Genomic DNA, 26021 nt, shown 5'->3' with positions numbered 1-26021 from the left:
CCACCCTCAGGCGCACCATCAAAATTGTCTTCTCTGGTTGCCCGACCTCCTGGGAAGCTGAGGACGAGCTGGGGGGCTGGTTTCTCCTTCTAAATCCCCTATTCTTATCCCTAGTCCTATAGGGTTGAAAAGGCCTGGGCGGAGGCCTTGGCTGCTGCTGCGCCTGGGGCCATGACTGACACCTGGAAAACTGGGGCATGTAAAGGCCCAGGGAGCAAAGCGTGGCCCTGGAATCCTTCAGACCGTGCAATTTTGCATCGGTCTGGTCGGAGAATAGGGGCGATCTATCAAAGGGGAGGTCCTGAATAGACTACTGCATCTCCTGGGACGGGCCCAAGGATTGCAGCCACAAGCACCTTCTCATACAGATGGCGGACGCTATGGCCCTGCCCGCCAAGTCAGCAGCGTCACAGGACATCTGGAGCGCTGCCCTAGCTACAGTGGTTCCTTTCTCCACGATGGTGCTAAAGTCTGAGGCCTGGTCCTGGGGCAGGGCCTCAGCAGACCGCCTGAGGAAGTCCCACAGGTTGAAACTATATCTGCCCAGGAAGGCCTGATGGTTGGCAATCCTGAACTGCAGGCTTGCTGTGAAATAAACCTTTCTTCCAAACAAGTCCAGCTTCTTATTGTCTTTGTTTTTGGGAGTGAACCCTCACTGACCTTGCCTGTCTCGCTGGTTAGCTGCATCTACTACCAGGGTTCCCGGGGCAGGGTGAGTGAATAAATACGCAAACCCTTCGGCCAGGACGTAATATTCTTTCTTGGCCACCATTGACGTAGGGGCTACCGAGGAAGGGGTTAGCCACAGGACCTTTACAATCTGAAGGACCCTTTCGTGGACTGGGAGGGCCACTCTTGCTGGGGCGGCTGCCGCCAGCACATTAAAGAGGCTATCTTCAGCCTCTTTTAACTCCTTCACCTCCAGCCCCAAGTTGAAGGCCACCCTCTTAAGCAGCTCCTGGTGTGCCCTGAAATCCTCCAGTGGTGTCGAGTGGTCCCAGGAGACTGCCTCGTCTGGTGAGGAGGAAGAAGACTGCTGAGGTGCGTCCTGTGGATGCACCCCCTCCTGGCGAAGGGTTGCACCCACTGAGGGTCCCTCCATGGGGTCTGACTCCTTGTCCGAGGAGTGGTGTCTATGGGCCTTCTCCTGTGCCAGAGGCACGGACTGCATCCCCAATGACATAATGGATTGGGGCCCCGGTCCCACCTGGATACCACATGGGGCCCAATAAGGCCATTATTGCAGCCATTGTCCCTGGGGTCAACTTGGGGCTGATTGCGCGTTGGCTCTCCCGATGACTGTCTCCCCTGGGAGACCCCGAGTCATCCTCATAGTCAGAGGCCCTGGACCAGCGGTGCGTGTACGTCTTTGGCCCCAGGCACCCTTCCGTGCTGGGGACCGCCCTCTCGATGCCTCCAACCTGGAGGATGACGAGGACTGCCTCTGTCGCTACAAACAGTGCCGATGAACAGAGGCGCGCTCTGAAGAGCTAGAGGTAGCGGACCGTTGTCTTAGTACCGATTATTTCTGCTGCCGCTTGCCTTGCGGTCCTGCAGAGACCTTCGGTGACCAAGGTCGGTGCCGCTCCGAGTTCCTCGGTGCCAAGCCAGACTCCAGAAACCTGGTTCCATGTCATGGACTGCACAGTGCCAGGTCCTCCGACGGCAACCGGGTTCTTCACCATCTCAGTGCGGACGAACTCCTCAATGCTGGGTCCTCTGACACGACCGGGTTCTGCGCCATCTAGGTACAGGCAAACTCCTTGGTGCTGGGGATCTGGAATGGGAGCTATCAGAGCGCTGCCCAGCAGACCTTGACCGGTGCCGCCTCCTGGCGTGCGCTGTCTCCAGTGCGGGGGATTGACGTCAGCGCCGAGAGGGGGACTCCACGTCCTGTGTCAGAACAGGTCGGCTCGACACTGCCAACCTGGAGCAACTACTGAGGGAGCGGCTCTGCTCTACCCTCAGGGACCATCCAGCGGGAGATCTTCCTCCCCGTACCGGGGATCTCCTCCACCATTCAGGGGGACCCAACGCGGGTTTCCCCCATGACACCAGCCCCTTCTCCCTTGGCAGAGGTGGCATAGGCAAGGCCAACAAGGCTCTTGCAGCCTGAAAAGCCTCCAGTGTCAACGGTGTCGGCAGGGGCACTTTCCCACTCCAAGGAGTCGGGGAAGGCTCCCTGACCGGAGATGCAGGCACCAGAGAAGACTTGACGGGCCGTGGCCGGTGCATCTCCGTACTCAACCCTGCCCATACCAACGGCACAGGGCAGCGTCCGCGCTCCGCACGCTGCTTCTTCTTCGGTGCCGGTGATGTTGCGCGGTGCTGAGTCGAGGGCGGTGACAGTGGTGCGCTCTGTACCAAGGTCACGCTTGGTGCCGAGGTGGAGCGGGCCAGCTCGGATGCCAGTTAGATCGCTGCCTCCATCAACAGGGCTTTCAACCAGATCTCTCGGTCCTTTTGAGTCCTCGGTTTAAAAGCCCTGCAGATCTTACACTTCTCTTTCCTGTGGGCTTCCCCCAAGCACTTAAGGCACCAGTTGTGAGGGTCGCTGAGTGGGAAGGCCTTCCTGCAGGAGGTACATGGCTTGAATCCTGGCAACCTGGCCGCTCTAAGTACCCGCAGGGACTTGCCTTATCTCTAACTACTCTTAACAACACTTAACAACTACTTAACTAACTAAAACTAACTTAGAATATCAAACAAGTCCAAACAAGGGGAATAGTACTTGCTGAGAGCAAGACTAGTTCCAGCAACCGTCACGGGTGGAAAGAAGGAACTGAGGGGACGTAGGGCCGGCATCGCCTCATATACCATGGCATGTGCGCAAGGCTCCAGGGGGCGCTGAAGCCAGCCGTACGTGATCTGCTAAGGGGAAAAAAGTTCCAGGTAACCATGCATGGAGGCATGCACACACCTATAGTGGAATGAACATAAGCAAGCATTCGAAGAAGAACCCATGTGTCTGAGGAAAGCAAGTCTCCTTAGCCTTTCTCCAGCTGGAAATCTGGACCCTCTGCTAGTAGTGAGAACTGGTGACGTGACAGAAGGCCCCTTGAAGACATATATAAAATATAGACTTTTCTGGATAAGTGGCTTTCTTTTTCCTCCTTTGTGGTGAGAAATGGTTGTGGGTTGAACAAGGAGCCAAAAGAATAAAGTGTGACCTTCCTCTTTTTAACTTTTGTAAATCTATCTTCCAACTTCCTTCTAAAGAAGTTCATTTTGTTATAACACAGGACCCACGTTTTTCTGAACTTCCTGTGGAGAGTTCCTTCACCATGTGGTTAGAAAGAAACAAACTGCCTTAGGTTACTCTATAGTGCTCGTCACAATAATAATACCAAAGGAACTGTTAAAGGCATACTATAATTTCAAGAAGGGACAGGAACACATCATCCTGTTATTGTCTTCTGCCCAGACACCCACTTTTAGAGAAATCTACATATAATATATAGTTTATACAAAGGATCATTTGTAATAATCCTATTAGAGTTTGAACCTCTTAACTCTATACTGTACTTCTTCAGGATTTCTCTAGCTAATTATCAGCTAGGGGTTACATATTTCCTTTTCTATTAAAATTCAAACTTTGTCTGACATTTTTAAACTAGAAGAGGGTGTCTATTCCATTCCCTTCCCCAACCTTTAATTAGAGGACTCTTCCATGCTCTCTATTGGTGGACACACACTTCCACATTTTCCTTGAAGGTAGGGGTAAATCTGAGCTAGTTTCCTGCATAGATCCTCCTGTTTCATCTCTGCAGGAGAAGAACTCACAGCCTGGAAAAACCTATCTGATGTGGATGCCAAGGCAATATGGACATATTTTTCTATCATTTTTTAATTGGAGAAAGTGATGTTTTCTCCCTGGGATATGCAGCCATTGTGCTCAAGGGCTGCAGAGCTGCTATAGGACTGTGAAATATTTCTAGGATCCCTCTGAGCTATTGTTATTAGGGATGACTGTTGCAAGGGTAAGATGGAAACAGCTTCATACAACAATCACAAAGGACCTGCAGGGAGCAAAGTTTAAAATGTAACCCATCATATACTTGCATTGGCTGGTGAATTTCATTTTGTAAAAGTGAAGGTAAAACCTAAAATCCAAAGCCGCAAACATACATAACTCTAAGAATGGTGGAGGAGATACAATTTTCTGGCTTGAAAAGGGAGGGATTGTGGATCTGGAACTAATGGACAGGGCACACTGACTCCTTAGTTTCTAGTCCTTGTTCTAAAACTTGCTTCCTGTCAGAGCTCTGGACACGGAGGCCAATATTTTCAAAAGTGATTAGCGACATTCAGTGTCTTGATTCCTGAGATACCTTTGGCCTGATTTTCAGGAAGTGCTGAGTACCCAACTTTTTGGGTGTCTCAGGTTAGATATCCAAACACCAAGGAACCCAAAATCACTAGTCAGTTTTGAAAATATTGACCTTATTCTCTGTGCCTCTGTTTACCTTGCTATAAAATGGCTATGCTGCTAAATTGTTATGGGGCTTAAAGGGGCACTTCCAAGTTAAAAAAAATTTCAAAAGCAAAATTTCCTTATCTCTGTTACAGGTAAAACCTCAGACTATAATAACTGAAAGATTGTTCTAAATTTCTAAATCTAATTTTTTTAATTGTTTATTTTTTACATGTTTTTCTCTTGGCTAATGAGAAGAGCTTAGTCATGTCACTTTTGTTTATAATCAGTTTCTACTCATTTAATGCTGCAGTGTTTAGGTTGCAAACAATGTAGGATAACAATTATTTATTCACAAAGCTGCTGCCACTGGAATTAAAAACAAATCAGAAAACATTTCTTTAACATTAAATTCTGTGAAACCTTAATTTTTAGAAAATCTAAATTTTGGGCCTAATTTAGATTGACAGGATTTCTCTGATTAGTCACTATTTGTAATACATTTTGAGAGCCTTAGATGAAAGGTGCTACAAAATTGCAAAGTATGTTCTTAATGTTTTTTTAAAATAAAAGTGTTATTTTTAAAGGAAAAGTGTAACATATTGTTAGTTTTATTTTATAAAACATTTTTAATCGTTTTTTGTGGGGAGGAGAGGGGAAATCAAAAGTAAAATGTTCAAAATTAAAATCTTCAGGTAGCTAAGGACATATTAACAATGCTATTAGTACAGAGCTGTCTGGTCAAGGCAAAAAAACCCAACAAATAAAACCAAATGATCCTCTCTTAAGCCTGTTGGAACAGCAAATGCATTACAAGTGGGGAAACCTCAGCTTTTAACCTTGCCAGAGAGAAACTGTCATTTTTAATTTTATTCCCTTGCCAGTACTTCAGTTAATGAGGTATTCAGAACATTCTTGCTTTAACATTCGTGTCTACAAAACAGTTCCAATTACTAGCTTTTTATCCTGAACTGAAGAGAAAGTGTCTTTTTAGACAAGTTCTTCTAGGAGGGTTCAGCTGGGAACCACTGGATTATACAATCTGGTAAACAATAGGATACTTTAACTCAAAGCTCTTACACAGCACTCACATTAAAACCTTTGAACATTGAAAGAGATAGGGGTATATGTTTGTGTGCATGTTGTGTATAATCACACACAAAAAACCCCATATTAAAACATTATTAAGGTTGCAAAGTCAAGCACTCAAGTTCGGAAATGCCACCACTGAAGTGCAACTTGATTCAGCTCCCCTGAGTGTATGCACTATGACCATCTTTATTTACGTGATCACATACTAATTTTTCTACAGGACCTCTGCCCAATTCAGTGCACAGGATTGAGAGAGATCAGCTAACAACAATTATTCAGTATTTTTTCTTCTTCTTGTTCAGTGTGGCTCCAAGCCTCATTTACTAAACACTATTCAAAACCTACTCTGAAGCCAGAATTATTAATTTCCTCATGTGCTTTTCTATGGTGCTTATCACTATAGTAGCTGAGTGCTTCACAAACTTCAATGAATTTATTTTCACAGCACACGTGTGAGTGGACGGGTACATATTATTACCATTTTACAGATGGCGAGCTGAGGTGCAGTAAGATTAAGGTTAAAAAAATCCAATAATTTTGGGTGTCCAGTTAGGGACCTGATTTTCTGGAGTATTTAGCATAAGATAGCACTTTATGTGTTCAAAGCACAACCCCCATTGAATTTAGTTGCAGCTGAATATTATACCATGGCTTGTGAAACAATGTAAAAATATGCTGGCTTTCATCATCACATACTTTGTATGGTGTGTCCATCTACACTACATATAGATATCTTAGAAATGTAGGGTTGGAAGAGACCTCAGTAGATCATTTTAGTCTATCTCCCCGTGCTGAGGCTGGATTAAGTATAACTAGACTATCTCTCACAGGAGTTTGTCTAATCTGTTCTTAAAGATCTCCAATAATGGGGATTCCACAACCTCCCTAGGTAATCTGTTCCAGTTCTTCACTATCCTTATAGCTAGAAAGTTTTTCCTAACATCTAACCTAAATTTCCCTTACTGCAAACTAAGCCAATTACTTCTTGTCCTACCCTCAGTGGACACGGAGAACAATTGATCACCATCCTCTTTACGAACTTCTTTTACATATTTAAAGACTTATGCTCCCTTCAACCTTTTCATATCTGGACTAAAACATGGCCAGTTCTTTCAACCTTTTCTTACAGGTCATGTTTTCTAAATCTCTTATTTTTGTTGCTCTCCTCTGGACTTTCTGATTTGTTCATAATTTTCTTAAAGTGTGGTGCCCAAAACTGGACAAGTACTCCAGTTGATGCCTCACCAGTGCCAAGTACAGTAAAGCAATACACACACAAGAAACTTAACACCGTTCCACTGCACAGTTTTTGGTACAGTCTGTCAGAAGGGGTGCACTGTGTAGGTGTAAGCAGGATCAGTTTTAGCCACTATCCAGGCTTATTATGATCTCAAACAATGAACACATAAGAAAAACCTAGAGAATTGTGAATAAACGTTTCCTAAATCATATTTCTGCAACAGTCAGATTAATACATTTGACAGATTTTGAAAGCAGCCACATGTCAATCCAGCAGAGAAACCACATGTCAATCCAAACAATCTAAATATAAACCAGGCTCCCACAGATTATACTATCTCCTTGTGGACTATCGAAACAAGTTTGTCGGTAGTCCAATGAACCTAAGAGATGACAGAGGGACACAGTTTTGCATGTAGTTTTAGATGCCTCTGTCCATACAAGGTTGTCCAAAGGTATGTAACTGGGAGCAATGGAAAATGTGGTTTAACTATCAGGAAAAATTGTTTCAGTAAAGTCTATAAGACTGAAATAGCCTTCCAAGGGAATTAGAGGAATTCCCATCAGTTTGTTTATATAAAATTAGACTGGACAAAGCACTTAAGAAATATACTTGGCCTGCACTGGCAAATATATCAACAAGATGCCCCAAGAGAATCTTCCATCTCTAATTTTTATTCTGTTTCAGCAAAACTCAACAGCAAATAAAAGCAAAATAGCAAACTATCCCAATTCATTCTGAATAACCTGTTAGGAAAGATTTCAGATAGAAAGAGTTTGTTTTTCTCAGCTTGCTTCCTTTGAACTAGAGAAAAATTAAGCAACTCCACAAAAGCTAAATTTGTGAAATTGTCTACTGAACGCAGGTGGGCGCACACACCTGCTGAGTGGTAGCACTGATAGCAGTACTGCAAATTAGTAAGGCCATGAAATGCTTGGAAATGAGCCATTTCTCACTCAAGTTATACTTGGAACTTCCTTGCTGAATAAGAGAATGTAACAAATTTAGTCACTCATAGGAGTAAATGTATAATGCTGACCACAAGTGAACTTTTTCTCAGTTCCTCTCCTCCTACACCTTTCCCAATCCCCTTTCAAGAGGCTCACAAAGTTATCTAATTGATTTGTTAACCCGTTGGAGCTCCAACTATTAGTTATCATGCAAGCTGCAAAAAGTGTGCATATTAAAGTGTGCAGGAGGAAATCCCACCTCCTCCTCAGGAGCCAAAGAGCATGGAACAATCACACATAATACAATCACGTATAATAATAAAAGGTTCTCTTAATTTTGGGGATGTTGCCAAAGCCAGCGCACTACCACTCAGAGTATTTCTGCTTCAATGTTTATATATGTAACCCTGAGCAGTGATACGGCATCCACCCATGAAAAGGCTCTCTGGCTACTTCACAACAAGATATATTATCTTCTGTCATATCTCCTCTCTCCTTCATTTTAATCTTCACTATATGACCAGTCATCTTAAAGCCATTAAATAAAAATTCTCTACTTTCTAGGCCCTTTGCATTATGATGCACACACACTCGTAAAGTGCTGTGAGCCAAACAATCCTGGCTTGGATCATCTGCTCTCTTCTGCCCACATATACTCCAGTTTCTCAGGTTCCTTTGCACAAGACAATATTTATTTGTGGCACGTGTTTAAACCACACACCAAGGTCTGGCAGAAATATTTTTATGGCATATGTTGCTTTAATAAAGCAAAATACTTTTCAATACTAATCCTCTTCCCTTTCAAAAGATGAAAATTCCAATAAATGATCCATTTGCCTAATAAAGTGGGATACAGTCCCAGTTGCAGCCCCAGGTCATGTTAGGATTTCACAAAGGTTATACAATCTGCCTAGTAGTGGATGTTTTTTGCATCTACTTGCTAAGGATCAGCTCCTTTAGCCCCCAAAATAGAACTAGTTGTTACAGGGACAAAATGCATGATTGAAAAATCTTGTTGACAAATCCTGAGCATAGAATAAACAAATACTAAACTTGCTGTGGCTTTGCAATTCCCTTAAATGCAAGCTCAGACAGAAGCTAAAGTCTACTTCCAAAGCATTCTTGGAGACACAATATACATGGAAAGGGTAGTGGAAACTACTTTGATTACTATCTTAGAATCCTCTTACAACCAACGTATAGCTGGTGAAAACATCTCAACCTAAATTCACAACATGAAAAATGTACTTTGGTTTAGAAATGTTTGACCAATAACTTCAGTTTATAAAAGGATAGAGGAAAACTGACTTGCAGTGAACACTCCTTTGATAAGTTCATGGAGGAAAGATTCATTAATAGCAAGATGTCAGGGATGCAATCCCATGTTTCCTAAATCTCTGACAGTCGAAACTGGCACTGTATGAATCACTCAATAATTGCCCTGCTCTGTTAATTCCCTCTGAAACTTCTGGTACTGGCCACTGTCAGAAGACAGACTATTAGGCTAGATGGACCATTGGTCTGATCCAGTATGACTATTCTTATGTTCTTAGACTCTCACTGTGCATCCATTAAATTCTCTTTCCTCAGGGAACATTGCTATCACCCTCTTAAAAAGGAGTCAAAAAGAGCCAAGCATATTTAAAGTCAATGAAGTTTCACCTAGCGCAGTTACTCATTACCTCTCCATTCATACACAGCCACATGACTACCTGAGCTCACCTCTGATGCTACTGAACTTAACAAATGAGTTCTCTTGTGTCAGGGCTTTCAGTCACAGGCTAGAAGAGTTTTTAGGGGAAAGAAGAATGCTAATGCCAGCTAATTTCTTAAAAAATAAGTTAAATCTTGCTTGTTTTTCTTAATTCTCTTTTCAAAACACTTACAAAAGCTTAAAAATACACTATAATAGGACCTCAGAGTTACAAACACCAGAGTTATGAACTGACCAGTCAACCACACACCTAATTTGGAAACAGAAGTACACAATCAGGCAGCAGCAGAGACACACAAAAAAAAAGCTAATACAGTTCAGATTGTGTTAAACATAAACAAAAAAAAAAAAGGAAAAGTTTAAAAAAGATTTGACAAGGTGAGGAAACTGTTTCTCCGCTTATTTCATTTAAATTAAGAGGGTTAAAAGCAGCATTTTTCTCCTGCATTGTAAAGTTTCAAAGCTGTATTAAGTTAATGTTCAGTTGTAAACTTTTGAAAGAACAACCATAATATTTTTTTCAGAGTTATGAACAACCTCCATTTCCAAAGTGTTTTCATAACTCTGAGGTTTTACTATATTTCTGGCAAATGTTAACTGAAAGATAGGAAAAATTAATGTGGCTTTTTTAAATTGTTTTCTTTGCTTGTGCACTGGTACCACTGATGTCAACACAGTTCTGAGAAAATTATCTGCTGTAAACCAGAATAAGTAGTTCATGTAGTAAGAAGAGTAGAGAACTCGTTTGTTAGGTAGTGAGTGGACACAAATTTAACATTAAAATAAATGTATGTACATTTTAAAAGACCAAGACCTACCACAGACTATCATCTTCAAACTCTAGTCAAGTGAAACTAAAAGATTTTTCAGCATTTGAAGGTGAACCCTATTAGGTTACCTTTTTAAAGGAGGGAACATGATGTAGTTTAAACCTAAACTGCTCAACACTGTCCCGTTAAGGCAACATGTTTTCTAATCCATTTCATTTCTTTTCCTTTTACTGATATCTGCTGTTCACAGATGGCAAAGCCAAACTATGGGTTTTATTCATTGCACATTTATAAAATTTAGTAGCTCAGCAAGGTAGATCACAGAACAATATTTAAAAAGGTACTAAACTGCATAGTGACTAGACTACGCTAGGCTTTTGCCACTTTAGGCTCAGATCCAAAAGTGGATGCTTTATATCCTGTAACATCTTTGGATCTTTATGACAATATTTCTTCCCCAAAGCAACTTCAAGTCCTCATTCTTCCACTTTCCTAGCTTCCCTTTGTTTAGAAACTCATCTTAGGACTGGTCTACACTAGAGAGTTTTGTTGAAAAAAGTCAGCTTTTGTCGACAAAACAGTGGAGGTGTACAAACTAAAATGCTCCTCCCACTGATGTAACTCCCCTGCTATGGAGACATAATAAAACCACCACAACGAGAGGTGTAGGACTTATGTCAGCTTAGTTAGGGCTAACCAGTGTCAATGTGGTTATTGTGTCCCTTACATCAGCTGTGGGGCTGTCATTCTTGTCAATTTCACCTCCACTGGAGCTGTGAAATTGACAAGAAAGTCCCCCTGCCAACTGATCTCCAGGCTGGGAGCAGGGCAAGGAGCCCAGTTGCCTGGTCTCAGCTCCCACCTGGGAACTGGGCGAGGAGCCTGGGCACTTCTCCACCCGCTCCCATGAGGGAGCCGGGAAAGCCAACATGGCTGCCCAGTTCCTGGCAGAGAGTGGGGAATGGAGAAGCCCTGGGTAACTTCCCCTAGCTCCTGGTGGGGAGCAGGGAGGGAAGAAGCCCTGGGCTGCTTCCCTGCCCACTCCCCACTGGCTGCCCAGCTCCTAGTGGGGAGGGGCGAGAAGCCAGCACAGCTGGACCCACGCCCTAGGGGCGAGAAGCCCCAGACTTCCCCCAGATTTGGGCGTGGAACAGGGAAGGGAGAAGCCTGAGGCTGGCCCCCGGCAGGGAATGGGGGAAGCCCACCGGGTGCCTGTGGGGTTCTCAGCTCCCCACACTGTCCCTCTGCAGTGACTGTAAGTCAACCTATGTTATGCTGACATATTTCTAGTGTAGATAAGGCCTTAATTCAATACAAGAAGAAACTTTTCTTTGGGAAACAAAATACAAAAAGAAACAGTTGGTTCATATCCACTGGCAGAAACCACAGCATGAAGCCCCTTGCCTATGTACTTTAAGGGAGTTAACATTATTAGTATCTCTACTAGCTGCATTGTAAAAGACTGAAAAGTTAGAAATAAAGAACAGTGTATGTATATTGAGACAGAAAACTATGAATGATGGACAATTTTCATCTATAAGTTCTGTTTTTCCAAGGGATGGAGTGAAGTACTTAAACAACATGTTGGGCAGAGATTGAAAAAGTTATCTACCTTTTTATAATCAATTCTACAACTTCACTGCTCATTGGATTCCTGATCTTAATTCAATAACTGTGAAAGTTTCACTTGCTCAGTTAGCTCCTTTCTTATCCTTGTCTTTAGATTTGCTCTTAGGAGACAGATGCAATGCAAAAATCTTATTATATTTTACAAATTTTCAACTAATTAAACCTCAAAGTCACACAGCGAGTCAGTGGCATGGACAGGAAACGAATTAGGAGTCCTATCTCTAGTTCTGTTATGAGAGCACTCTGTTACCAAAGATTTTTTCAGTGGAAACCACGTCTGTTCTAAAAGGAGTTTATCTAATGGAAATTAATACACTCACTCTGCTATAACATGCATAACTTCTTGGGTCTTCTCCAAAATGAACTTTCAGCATGAAGAAAATGTCTGCTAAAAATAAAGGTTCATGTTATTAAACTTGAAATTAAATCACTGATAGCAAAATGTAGCTCTCTTATTGGTCATATCATGGTTCTAGAGTCAGGGTGTTGAACATGCAGCTGCAGGCTGGCTCCATTCCTCATGATACATTTATGAAAGTCAGATTCTCCAGAATCTAAGCTTTCATTTATTTAAAAAAAAAAAAAAAAAAAAGTTAATTTCTAGACCTTATGGCTGCAGAGAAAATCTTTTAAATGTGAACTGAGTGTGAGTGATGTAGCTATTTGCTGGACTCTGCAGACCACTGAAAGGAAGATTGTGATGTGAACTCCCCTGTCGCCCATTAATCTGAAAGGAATATCAACTTTAAATGACACTTAGGTCAACATTAACTATTTAGTCGCCAGTATAATGGCAAAGAGGCTGAGAATGAAGTACTCTGGGATGGGAATTGGGAGTTGTTATAGGGAAAGAAATGCAGAGAAAGAATAGCAGGGAGCTGCCAGAGCCCTTCCCTACTGCATGGAAAGGCTCCAGTAGCGGGGAGATGCTGAAGTCTTTCCCCGGTGCCAGATCCTTTCCTGCAGTGGGAAGACTGCTAAAAATAGCCGTGTAGATGAGGCGGCACTGCTTGGGTGAATAGAGAGCACAGTAGGGTGTACACACATACAGGATTCAGGAGTGTCTTTACTGTATTTGCCCAAGCAGTGCCTCACCATCTACACTCTATTTATACCTGTGCTGGGGTAGGGAGGGGGGGGCGGCTTGTCACATTTGTACTCTACATGACTCCAAAAGGAGTATGCAGTGTTGATGTACACTCAAAAGGAAAGTGTAGATACCAGAGGATACCTTCTGAATCACCAACACTATTTCCTGCAGCACCTGGTTTTCCTTGGAGGTCTCTTCAGACAAATATTTTGTAGCCCTGCCTCTACTTAGTTATGAACTCTGACAAGTTCACAGTCTGCGGTGATGAGGCTATAAGGCAGTGGTTCTCAATCCGCGGCCCACACAGCTGTGGCCCATGTGACAACCTCAGGGCACACAGGTAGTACTGGATGTGGCCACATAATGGGCCATATATGCAGCCCACAATGGTAATTAGGTTGTGAATCCCTGCAAGGGATTCCATTTACTGTTCCACTGGACTGCTCTTCTGCAGAATAGGGCCTATTCACAGCACCATAACAACCATGGAAAGGAACTAGTTACAACATAGTTGTCTCCTGAGAAGTTTAAACACAGTTCTGTCTTCTAGGGTAGATGAGACTTTAACATGCTTTAACCAAATCTCTGAGCCTTGCTACAGCCTTAAATAGAACATACATGCTGAGGCTGGTTTAATATGTATTTTTATTATGCTACTTATTTATTATTTTATTATGCCCACATGTGTGCTAGGCACTTTGCAGTGGAGGATTAATGATGAGGGTTGTAGTTTGTGTTCATTTTAGCCCCCTTGTAGTGGAACACTTACTCGTTGTTGCCAATTCATGTAATTTTATTGTGATTCTCATGCTATTTTTTGTTTTTATTAAACCCACAGCTGCTAGAATCAAGAGATTGCATGAGAACCTTAGATTTCATTTAAAAAGAAAAGTTTCTAGGCTCCTTGGTTGCAGAGAAAAAGCACCCTAACTCCTTAGAAACCAGAAGGCAAGTAAAAAATCCCAAATTTATTATTAAAAAAAAAAAATCTCACAATTTTAGGGGCCTGACTCATGTGTTTTGAATGTTTAGGGTTGGCCATGTTACTTATCAATTTTCAGAATAATTGTGAGAAGTGCCTGAAGGGCCATAACGTCCTTGGCAAAAGGTGGCAGCCAAGAATGAACACATCCCCATCCAACCATAAACCAACCTAGAGTCACAGTGCATGTCATTAAATACACTCCAAAGTCCCATCACAGAGAGGCAGAATCCCACTCCCCCCCACCCCCCTGCCTTCCCCGCAAGAAAGCATCACCCAGTATTTCTTTCCCTTCTTTTTCATGCTGATTCAACTGCTCCATCAAGAACATTAAAACCTCCCTGCAGCAGCTGCCTAGAGCTTGAGATCCAGAAACTATTGCCAACCTTGAAGAGTTACCAGGTAGGAAGGAGCGAGGGGAAGAAAGTCCCATGGAGACCCGCCAAGAGAAGGAAGAGTAGGGTAGCAGACACTATATCAAAGTGGCTTAAGCCAGCTGCTGATGCCACTCCAACAATCCCCCAGGGAGCAGCCACAAGGAAAAGGGAAACTTGAGGCCTCAGCAGACCAATCATCACAAACTCAAAGGAGCATCCCTTACCAGGTCTCTTGGGCTTCTCTAGGGCAGCAGCAGTGGGGCTGGCTCAGGCTGGCCTGAGAAAGAGGCCAGTACTGGCTCAGGCATCTCTGTTGGATCTCCTGCTTCCCTCCTCCATCGGCTGATATGTGTGAGGTCATGTTATCACATTGCAGGGCTAGCAGGGCCACCATGTAGCATATTCAGCATGGGGCTAGGATCTCTCAGTACAAGTCATGTAAGTCAATAACGCATTGGGTACACTGTGGTATCCTGGTGGGAACAGAGCTGGCCTCCCTGCTTCCCAACCATATAAACAACAATCATAATTCCCTCAGTCTCAAATTCACCTGTCCAGCTCTGGCTGCTCAAAATTCCAGTCCAAAGTCACATGCATCCTAACTAGATCCCCGCTTCAGAACCATTTGCATCGGTCTTAACGGCTGAGGATGTGAGGGAGATTCTTTGTGGGGGTCAACAATCATGTGGACAAGGATGATCCAGTAGATATAGTTCACTTAGATTTTCCAAAAGCCTTTGACAAGTTCCCTCACGAAAGGCTCGTAAGCAAAGTAAGTGGTCATGGGATAAGAGGGAATGTCCTCTTTTGGATCAGTAACTAGTTAAAAGATAGGAAACAAAAGGTAGGAACAAATGGTCAGATTCTAGAATGGAGAGAGGTAAATAGTGGTGTCCCCCAGGAGTCTGTACTGGGACCAGTACTGTTCAACATATTCATAAATGATCTGGAGGAAGGGGTAAACAGTGAGGTGGCAAAATTTTCAGATGATACAAATTACTCAAAATAGTTAAGTCCAAAGCAGACTGTGAAGGGTTACAAAGGGGTCTCACAAAACTGGGTGACTGGGCAACAAAATGGCAGATGAAATTCAATGTTGATAAATGGAAAGTAATGCTCATAGGAAAACATAATCACAACTATTAATATAAAATGATGGGGCTAAATTAGCTGTTACTACTCAAGAAAGATGTTGGAGTCATTGTGGACAATTCTCTGAAAACATCCTCTCAATGTGCAGCAGCAGTCCAAACAGCTTATAGAATGTTGGGAATCATTAGGAAAGGGATAGATAATAAGACAGAAAAGATCGTATTGCCTCTTTATAAATCCATGGCATGCCCACATCTTGAATACTGTGTGCAAATCTGGTCGCCCCATCTCAAAAAAGATATATTGGAACTGGAAAAAGTACAGAAAAGGGCAACAAAAATTATTGGGGTAGGGATCAGCTTCTGTATGAGGAGAGATTAATAAAACTGGGACTTTTCAGCTTGGAAAAGAGACGACTAAGGGGGGATATAACAGAGGTCTATAAAATCATGACTGATGTGGAGAAAGTAAATAAGGAAGTGTTATTTACTCCTTCTCATAACACAAGGACTAGGGGTCACCAAATGAAATTACTAGGCAACAGGTTTAAAACAAACAAAAGGAAGTATTTCTTCATACAACACACAGTCAATCTGTGGAACTCCTTGCCTGAGGATGTTGTGAAGGCCAAGACCATAATGGGGTTCAAAAATACTAGGTAAGTTCATGGAGGATAGGTCTATCAATAACTATTAGCCAGGATAGACAGGGACTGCTGTTTGCCAGAGGCTGGGAATGGCCGACGGGATGGATCACTTGATGATTATCTGTTCCCTTCATTCCCACTGAAGTACCTGGCATTGGCCACTGTTGGAAGACAGAATACTAGGCTAGATGGACCATTGATGTGACCCAGTATGGCCATTCTTATGTTCCATCCCTCCATGACTTGGCACACTTGTGTATGCATACATAGCATATTGTATGTATGTGGTTATAAATTGCTATCTTCTTGTCTTTTCCTCCCAAGTAAAAATTGTAAAAGATTACTATTAGGATTCTTATTGCAAAATTTTGAATATTAAAAAAAAAATCAATATTTCAAACTAGAAATTTGCAACTCATCATGTAAAGATATTTTGGGCTGATGAATTGTATCGTGAAGTTCAGATGCGTGAAAAACAGCATGAAACAATATTTTAAAATTTTATGAGCATTTACCTTGAACATTTTGCAAATATTTTCAATCACCTGTGTTGCTTTGATGCCAACAATCAAACAATTAACTAAAATGTACTAATGCTGTGAGGGATACGCCACAAAACTGTAAATCCTGGACATCAGACTGCATGGTATGAGAAGTTGCTGATACACACAGCGCTCAGCACCTCACAATGCTCCTTTCCATTCAGTCTCAATAAATATAATTGCCAGCCACCAAGATTAGTGAACTCTATCGTCTGTGCACTGAGCTTAATTTTTTTTATTAATTATTATTATTATTATTATTATTATTATTATTATTAAGAGTGGCAGGAAATCTGAATTGAAAAAGCTGCCTGCATGGATTAATCTCTGACTTAGTTATTATAGAAACCTTTCTGTAGACATTATAAGTCAAAACAAATGTGTGTGTATATATGTATATATATATATTTATTTTAAAGGCAAATATACAAAATTAACTAAAGAAAGTAGAAGCGGTACTGTCATTGCTGAGCACACCAGCGCAAATTAAATCAACCTCAAAGGCAGGAATAATGCCGACGTCAACGACAGTAAGAAGTGCCACAGTACCATTTGCTGTACCAACTGTGGTGGCGTGGAGGTGTCTCACACTGATCCCAATACTGGCCCCAATTCCACAACTTGTATGAAGGGAACATTAGAATATGGTGCTGACAAACCCAGTGGTTCAGTGACCCAACCAGCCAATGGGATCTATAAATGATGTAGTCCTGGCAAAGTCCTGGATCAAAGGAGATGTCAGGACTGAAAGGCAGTGGAGGGCTGTAGCCATAAACAAGGGAACAGCTGGTGCCAGTATGTCCTTCAGGGTACCGGACTCAATGGATGTCAAGAGGCCGGAGCTGGGGTCAATGATATGGCATTTCTCCCCTCTACACTCAGTACAAGGGGAGGGTATGCTTGAGTCTCCCTTGTCGGTACCAGACTCGACAGATACCCGAAAGCCAGAACCAAGTTTCTAATCCTCCCAATCATTACCAGGGCAATGTTAGAGGTATCTGAGCCATCCCGCATGTTGGCCCTGACCCAGTGTCAAGCCATGCTCCTTCTGGGAGAGGCGGGAGTGTCCTTACAGGATGTGAGACAGTCCCAATTAGTCTCATGCAATCTCTTCCTCAGCGCAGTCAACAAAGAATGACTCCACTTCATGGGAAAGGTGCATGACCCAGAACGTGAAGCCAGAGCACTCTTGGAACCCAACAGTGACATCCAACCAGATGAGGGCCTCAATACCAAAGCGGATCACATGAGTTGCTCAAGTAGGTGCGGCTTTAAATGAAGATCTCACGCTACTACAATCTGCTTTTTTAAATGATCTGCAGATTGCACAGCACTCTCTAAACGTGGGCCTCACCAAGACACAGTAAGCACCATGTGTGGGGATCACTGTTGGGCATTGCTCCCCTACATGAAGGACAATGTTTAAACCCTGGTGAGGGCATCATTGAGAAAACTTAACTAACACTAACTAACACTAAGGTACTACTAACTATATACAACAACTATAAAATAAGAAACACTAGCTGAGAGAGATATGGGATTAAACCACACAGAGCTCTGACTCCAGCCATGGGCAGTAAGAAGGAACTGGGGGTGGGTCAGGGCGGCAGTGCTTCATATAGTCAGGGGAGGAGCTACAGCTATGAGGCATGAGCGCCGCCCCTCTACAGGTACTGCTAGGCAGAATTCTTTGGCTCAATTGTGCAGGGCATACTCACACACAAGTGGAATACATGTCTGCATCGACTCAAAGGAGAAGCATTTTTCCTTTGAATTTAGAAGCCTGAGTTTTAAGCACCCAGAAGCTCAGTTTAATGTCAGTGAGGTAACATCAGGGCTAAGCAAACAAGCCTTACTTGCTTCTACTCAAGGCAGCAAAGCATAGTACAAAAGAGATCTCACTCACAGCTCCTCAAGGGCTAACAAATTAGGTAACAGAACAGGACACCCTGAGATTCAGACCTGTAGTCCTGCAGTAAAATTTAATAGGAGACAACACTAACCTGTTTATTCCTTTTCATATTCTGCTCTCAGACATTTCATAAATAATTCCACCAGGAATATGCATGATTCAGAAAATGTCTAGAAGAGCAGATTGGCAAGGTCCCTACTAAAGTCTTTGAGACACTATTCTCATAAGCAAAGTAGGAAAATGTGGACTCTAAATGAAATTACTGTAAGGTGGGTGCATAACTGGTTGAAAAACTGTATATAAAGGCTAGTTATCGATGGTTCACTGCCACACTGGGAGGATGTATCTGGTGAGGTCCCACAGGGATCTGTCCTGGGTTTGGTATTATTCAATATTTTCATTAATGACTTAGATAAGAGAGTGGAGTGCATGCTTATAAAATTTGTCGATAACACCAAGCTTGGAGGGGTTGCTAGCACTTTGAGGACAGGATCAGAATCCAAAATTAATAATAAATTGGATAAATTTATATCAAATTTACAAAATTTGATAATTGGAAACTTGGTCTGAAATCAGCAAGATGAAATTCAATAAAGACAAGTGCAAAATAAGGAAAAATCAGATGCACAAATACAAAATGGGGAATAACTGGCTAGGCAGTAGTACTGCTGAAAGGATCTTGGGTATATTACAATTGAGTATGAGCCAACAGTGTGATGCAGTTGTGAAAAAGCCTAATATCATTCTGAGATGTTTTAACAGGAGTGTTGTATGTAAGACACAGGAGATAATTGTCCTGCTCCGCTCAGCACTTGTGAGGCCTCAGCTGGAGTACAATGTCCAGTTCTGGGCACCGCACTTTAAGAAAGATGTGGACAATTTGGAGAGTCTCCATATGAAGCTACAAAAGTGATAAAAGACTTAGAAAACTTGACTTATAAGGACAGGTTAAAAAACTGGACATGTTTAGTCTTGAGAAAAGAAGACTGAGGTGGGACCTGATCACAGTCTTAAAATGTGTTTAAAGTTGTTATAAAGAGGCCTGTTCTTCATGTCCACTGGAGGTAGGACACAAAATAATCAGCTTAATCTGAAGCAAGGGAGATTTAGCTTAGGTATTAGGAAAAACTGTCTAATTAGAAGGATAGTTAAGCACTAGAATAGGTTTCCAAGGGAGGTTGTGGAATCCCAGTCTTTGGAGGTTTTTAAAAATAGGTTAGATAAATACCTGTCAGGGATGATCTAGGTAATACTTGGTCCTGCCTCAATGCAGGAGGATGGACTAGATGATCTCTCGAGGTCCCGTCCAGTCCTACATTTCTGATTCTATATGCTTAATCACTTTGCTAGATCAAAGCCAGAGTAGCTTGCAGGATTAAGCATTCACAGAGCAAGATTTTTTGTAGGGAAAGTAGGCAGACACTGCAGAGAACAGCATGACACACAGGCACATGCTTACCAATTAAATCACAACTGCTACGCCTATACCCTACCAGACATGGCAGTCTTTAGAACAAAAACCTCTCTTCAGAAGAAGGGAGGGAGATTGAATTTAAGATTGGTAGTCTGGTTCATAATATGGTTTTGAAACACCTGAAATTAAATTTAATATTCTTCCAGTAGATTACAGTTGGAGAAGAGCACATACTATATATCAAAATAAACTTGTGCAGGAGGACTGCTGAGAACAGAATGTACAAAACACCAAATGGTCTTCAGAAGAGGGCTTTTTGTTTGTTTGTTTTAAACAGTGCACAGCAGAAATCAATTCTTATGAGAAAACTGTTTTGTACAGGGTATAACAGTATTAAACAATGATAAAAAACATTGAACATTGTAATGACCTGAAAGACATCTTGGCAACGTATGCAGAGAGAGCTAGTTTGCTTGTAGTGTGACTCTGCCAAAGACTGGGCTTCATGAGATTACCTAGAACTCCTGCTCCTACTGATAAAGTAGCTCATATTTTGATTCAGTACTTCAGTACTCTTCCACCCACCTCAAAAATTATTTGAGCAAGTGGCACTATTTTTGGTTGTTCCAAAAAGTGCAAGACTTACCCAAGTTAGAGAGAGAGCATGCGCATGCAGAGATGAACAGAATTTGAATTTTAAACTGTTTACATCCCAGCAGCATTTAGTGACCATCATGACACCAAGCCACTGATTCTTCACGTCCGCGTCCCCGTCCCACCCCCTGCATTCATGTTGATACTGTAAGATTATAGCTTCCCAAGCTTATAAGGAATAAGCACTATGCGTGCATCCTATTAGATGGGACAACCCTAGTAAATTTTGCTATAAAGCAAATTCAACTTTTCCTTTGCCCTCTGTGTCGCTCCTTCAACAATCTCTTGTTGAATTGTCCCATCACTCTCTCTCAACAAACCTTCCATATGAGAAGCAGGTGTTAAAATGACCAAATAGTTGTATGTTTGTCAACAGTATTAACTTACATTGAAGAAATTTGTCTTGTTCCTCTCGCAGAAGAGACCCTGTGCTGGCATGTGCTTCAGCTGCTGCCATGGGATACTGCTGCCTAGCAACACATCTCGGGCCCACTGGAGGTTCTATAGAAGCAAGAAATAATGAAAATGAGTAGGAGACAGAAGAAGGGTTTGTTAACGCAGGGAAAAGTACAAAACATCCTCTTGTTTTTATTTATTAATCTACATTACCAGCTATAATTTTTCCAAAGAGATCTGTCTTATGGCAGCCAGACGCAGTTCAGCTAATATTTACACATTCTGGGCACCAATATAATTCAGAGGTGAGATTATCCCATCTCCCCTCAAAAACCCTTAAATAGAAAAGCAGGGTAGTTTAAGAGCACAAGCCCTAAGACTGACTGGCCCTTCCACTAGGCAGAGGATTACTCCATCCCCTAAAGCTTTCAAATCCAATCTCATATCTTGTGCTGATTTAGATCCGTTTTTTGTACTTTCTCAATGCCACTGAAATATGTATCCATTTCCTGTCACTTAGAGCAGCCTGAGTTGCACACATATCTTCTACCCTTTTAAAAAAAAAGTCTATATGGATTTTTTAATGGAATATTGTTAGTGAAATGATGACAATGATAAAGGGATTAGATGATAACCAAACTCAGAACAAAAAGTCACTCATTTCAAATACTAAGATTTTGTCCACAAATACTAAAAATCTAGCCAGATCGCTTGAATATTTAGCAGTTTACCTATCAGGACTTTTTTTGGTTGCCTAGGATGTGTGTCTGTGTGCCTGATCACCATACTTCAACGCACTATACTTCCGAACCCTGTCAGCCCTAAAAATGAGAGACAAGCCAGAGAACGAAATGTTGATCTTTCAGATGGCAAGAAAGCTCATCACTACTATGTCAACTAAGGTCTGGTCTACAGATAGATTTTTTTTTTTACTGGTACTACTATTTTGGTTAGGGTTGGGTTATTTTGTTTGTTTGTTTGTTTTAAACTGAAACAATTATACCAGTACAGCCTCTAGTGTGGCCACATTCATACCAGTATAAAGGTGCCTTAAATGAGTGTAGCTTATTCCCCCTCTTTATTTATGGGAAAGAAGCTATACTGCTAAAAGCAACTTTATACTGGTATAACTGTGCCCACACTAGGTGTGTTGTACGGCCTTAGCTATTAAAGTTAAAGTGGTACAGTTACCAGTACTCAGGTACCCAGTTAAAGTGGTACAACTTTTGTAGATAAGCCCTAAATTGGCTTTGTAAATTAAGAAATTAGGGTCTGGTCTGGCAAGCACTATTCACATGACTAATTCTGATTTACATACAAACATTTAACATGTGAAAATAAGAAACATTCCTGTGAGTAAGATCTTGCAGGATCAGTCTCTTAATGAAGAAAAATCTATGACTCAATAAAAGTTAATGCCTGACATGAACATATGAATACGAAAGCTTTTATCAAGCTTTCATTTGTTCAGAAGAGGAATAGCTGTTGGTTCTGGGCAAAACATGCCATCCAGGATTACTAACAGAAGAGACAATTATTAATTGTAAAGTTTCACTGACAGGGTAAATCTTTGGTTTACTTCCTACTTTTTCTTCAATCATTCCATGATTTCCTTAGCAGATGAGCATTGGGTTGTTTTTTTCCAGAGCATTAGAGCTGTAGAGCAAACACAGGCAGAACAAGGAAGAGGATGCAGTGATATCTCTTGAGAGGCATATGATAACATTATAACCTGCCTGTGATGTTCTTTCTATGGACCTGGAGAGCTGCATCTATAAACCATAAATCTGATTAACCCATGTATACCCTGCAACTGTATTCTGGTTATCATATCACCTTAATCTTTTCCCTCTTGCTTTATCTTCTATGGACATGATTGATTTTTTCCTAGATTGATTTTTACCTTATTTCTCTGATTTTCCTTTACATGCTATGCTGCGAATGTCTGTTAAAATAGGCACAGATCATGTATAAAACCCTACCTACCTGCAAACTCTCTCAGCCCTACTGTTATAATAATCATGAAGAAACACTCAGTGTCTTTTCAGAATTGGAATCTCACCTATGGCCAGGTTATTGTTTCTAGAATCAAGTATAACAAGGCATAATGTTGGAAATGCCAATCACTTGCTGCTAGGGGTCAAAAACACTTTCAGATAAACTAGAAAGTTTGTCAGAAATTAGGGAGAAACTGATATAGGACCTCTGTTATTACAGCACCTGACACTGAACAGGATTTGGAGAGCTTACCTTGAGTACGAGACAAATGCACGTAACTTTACAAATACCATTAGGCATTTTCTGGCTGTTCATGAGGCCCAATACATGTATTTATTACCACAGACACATATTAATACTAAAGGTTCACTCATGTTATGACTGGAAAATAAAATGCTTTAACTGAATCACCAAGCTCTCTCTTTTAAGATATAGATAGTAGAAAATAAAAGGTATAAAAGAAGCTAGGCAAAAAAGGGCCTGCTTCTGTTTACACAGAAAAAAATGGCAAAACACTCACTGATTTCAGCATGGTGAAGGATTGCTCTTAAAGTTGAATGGCTATCATAACATTTATAAAAGTGCAGCATTTTATTATTGTGGACTAGGCTGATTGTCATATAGTGTAGGATATTCATAACTACATTTAGAATATGATCAGAAGATGAAGTATCTTTTCCTTTAAGGTCTCTCCCTTGCCCATTTCATCCTAAGGTTTCTATAATATATATCAGTTACACTGCAATGCTATTATGTGACCATAGTGTCTGATATTTCAGGACATAGTAATTTTTTAAGGTGTTGTGATTGAGTAGCTCTTATCTTAAAATTTACTCTTGTAGAACCTAAAACAATCAATGACAACATATCTCACAATACATGCTGTATAGCAGTGGTTCTCAACCTTTCCAGACTATTGTACCCCTTTCAGGAGTCTGATTTGTCTTGCATACCCCAGGTTTCACCTCACTTAAAAACTACTTGCTTACAAAATAAGACATACAAATACAAAAGGGTCATAGCACACTACTGAAAAATTGCTCATTTTTAGCATATAATTATAAAATACATCAATTGGAATATAAATATTGTACTTATACTGCTCTATAAATTGTATGCTGAAATATAAAGTCATTGTATGAAATTTTAGTTTGTATTGATTTTGTTAGTGCTTTTTATGTAGCCTGTTGTAAAACTTGGCAAATATCTAGATGAGCTGATTTACCCCCTGGAAGACCTCTGTGTACCCCCAGGGGTACACGTACCCCTGGTTGAGAACCACTGCTGTATAGAACACCTCCTGGTTTTCCAAAGACCTTTGGCAAATCCTGCCCTGCATTAAGATTGCTTTGCACTGCTATGGTGGTAAAAAACAATACTAAAGTCAGCAGTCACTTGAGAATTCACCCAGTTTAGGAGATCCTGGGCTGGCACAGAGCCACTATAGCAGCTCCTATGTCACCTCCTATGTCTCTCCCACGTCTCCTGATAGAAGGAAGTGGGGATAAGGTTGCCTTATGTCCTGACGATCCCCAGGTGACAACAGCTTCAGGCTACTGGCAGTTGTCTTAGTTCAGGTGGCTCTGATCTATGCCAAGAACTTCCCAGAACCCAGATGCCCCCAAAATCAGGGGTTGGGAGCCCCACAGAGGGCACCCTTTCTCATTCTCCTCCTTACTTACACTATTTTGAGATCTAGCCCACAATTTGGAACTTCCAAGTAACAGTTATTTACTGCCTTTGGTAGTGAAACAGAGGAGAAGGCATGTGAGCAATAACTAAACCCACAGTTTATTTTGTGTGATTTTTGTGACCATTCTGTTTTGAACTAAGTCAGCATCCAGCACAAGTGATAATTATTACAATCAGCGCTTCACATCTCTCAAGACCCAGGTACTTTTTACACTGTTCATACATATCAAATGCAAAAAAAAAAAAAAAAAAAAGCTGTGAATGGAGAAGAGAAACAACAAACCTATTGTTTCCTGCTCCCTTCAGGTCTGGGCTCTCGCCCACAGATATATCTGCCTGTTTTTCTATCTATGGTATTTAACAGCACCTATCACAATAGTAAAGTAGGTGCTTTCAAGCTGATCTTAAATTCCACTTTTACTTACTCTAAATTCTGGCAACCCCCCATCACAGATTTTATTTTCCCTAACAGACTAGTCTACATCCTCCAAGCCCAAAACGTCACTTCTGCAATGCTAGCTTTCTATTGATTTATGGACTGAATCTACACTGGGCTTCAGTCACATCAAAAGACTGACTTCCTCTTAAGAACAGAACATCAACATTTGGCTACCCAGCAGAGAATGTAAGAAGATTGCTGTATTATTTTACATTTAAAAAATATTCTGGCAGCTAAAAGACTCTCTCGCAAATAGCTGAGTCTGTAGAAACAGTAAACCAGAATTGCCAGCCTATCAAACGGTAGAACAATGGGGCAGCCCATGTTTCAGTGGTTAGTGCTTGACATTGCTCCAGGAAAGACACAGAGTTCAAGGCTAAATAAGGCCAAAAAAAAGCCAAGTATTTAATTATTGTACTTTCTACTTTGCTTGCATGCCTCTGTTTCAATCCAATCCATGATGCTCTGAGGTGTCTGAAAGTGGGATGCAATCTCAGGACATCTCAATGCATCTTACAGTAAAAAAATACCCACAATCAAATATTTTTAACGAACAAAAAACAGAAAAGCTACCATCACAAGGCTATAACTTTGTATATAAAGACCCAGGCCTGAATGACTCATTAAAGGTGGGTTATAGATATATTCCTGAAACTGGAATTTATACCAGATAGTTTGACAGACCTGTAACTATAGTGGCATGCTCTTGTGCTGCTATAATAGCATATGATATACATATACTGAATATATTATTCACAGGCAAATTCACGTATTTTGCAAAAAATGATAAATTTAGCCAAAAGCAAAAGAGATCATAAGACAAATAATGCAATTTTTCAGTAATCTTCACACAACCGTACATAATGGGAGTAAAGGGTGTAGCTAAAGATGTTCCACTGCTCTTATTCTTAAATCAGGATGATCAATAACTCCTCGTAAATACACTTGAGTGGGTCTCAATTCATTTGTTTCACAGAC

At 41.4% G+C, this 26021-nt stretch overlaps 1 protein-coding gene across 3 annotated transcripts in view; it reads right to left on the bottom strand.

The window, feature by feature from the left end:
• Positions 1–26021, bottom strand: part of CABIN1 (calcineurin binding protein 1) — a 202166-nt gene that overhangs the window by 97747 nt on the left and 78398 nt on the right. For all 3 annotated transcript variants that reach the window (XM_067549979.1, XM_067549978.1, XM_067549980.1), the window contains exon 29: positions 20906–21019. In XM_067549979.1, the coding sequence (XP_067406080.1) occupies positions 20906–21019 (114 nt within the window). The remainder of the gene's footprint in view (positions 1–20905; positions 21020–26021) is intronic.

The sequence above is a fragment of the Emydura macquarii genome, unplaced genomic scaffold, assembly GCF_026122565.2.
Source record: "Emydura macquarii macquarii isolate MOO-44397 ecotype Brisbane River unplaced genomic scaffold, CSIRO-AGI_Emac_v2 contig_1254, whole genome shotgun sequence".
Taxonomy (NCBI): Eukaryota; Metazoa; Chordata; order Testudines; family Chelidae; genus Emydura; species Emydura macquarii.
The sequence above is the reverse complement of the archived record's forward strand: the minus strand, read 5'-3'. Positions and strand labels throughout refer to the sequence as shown.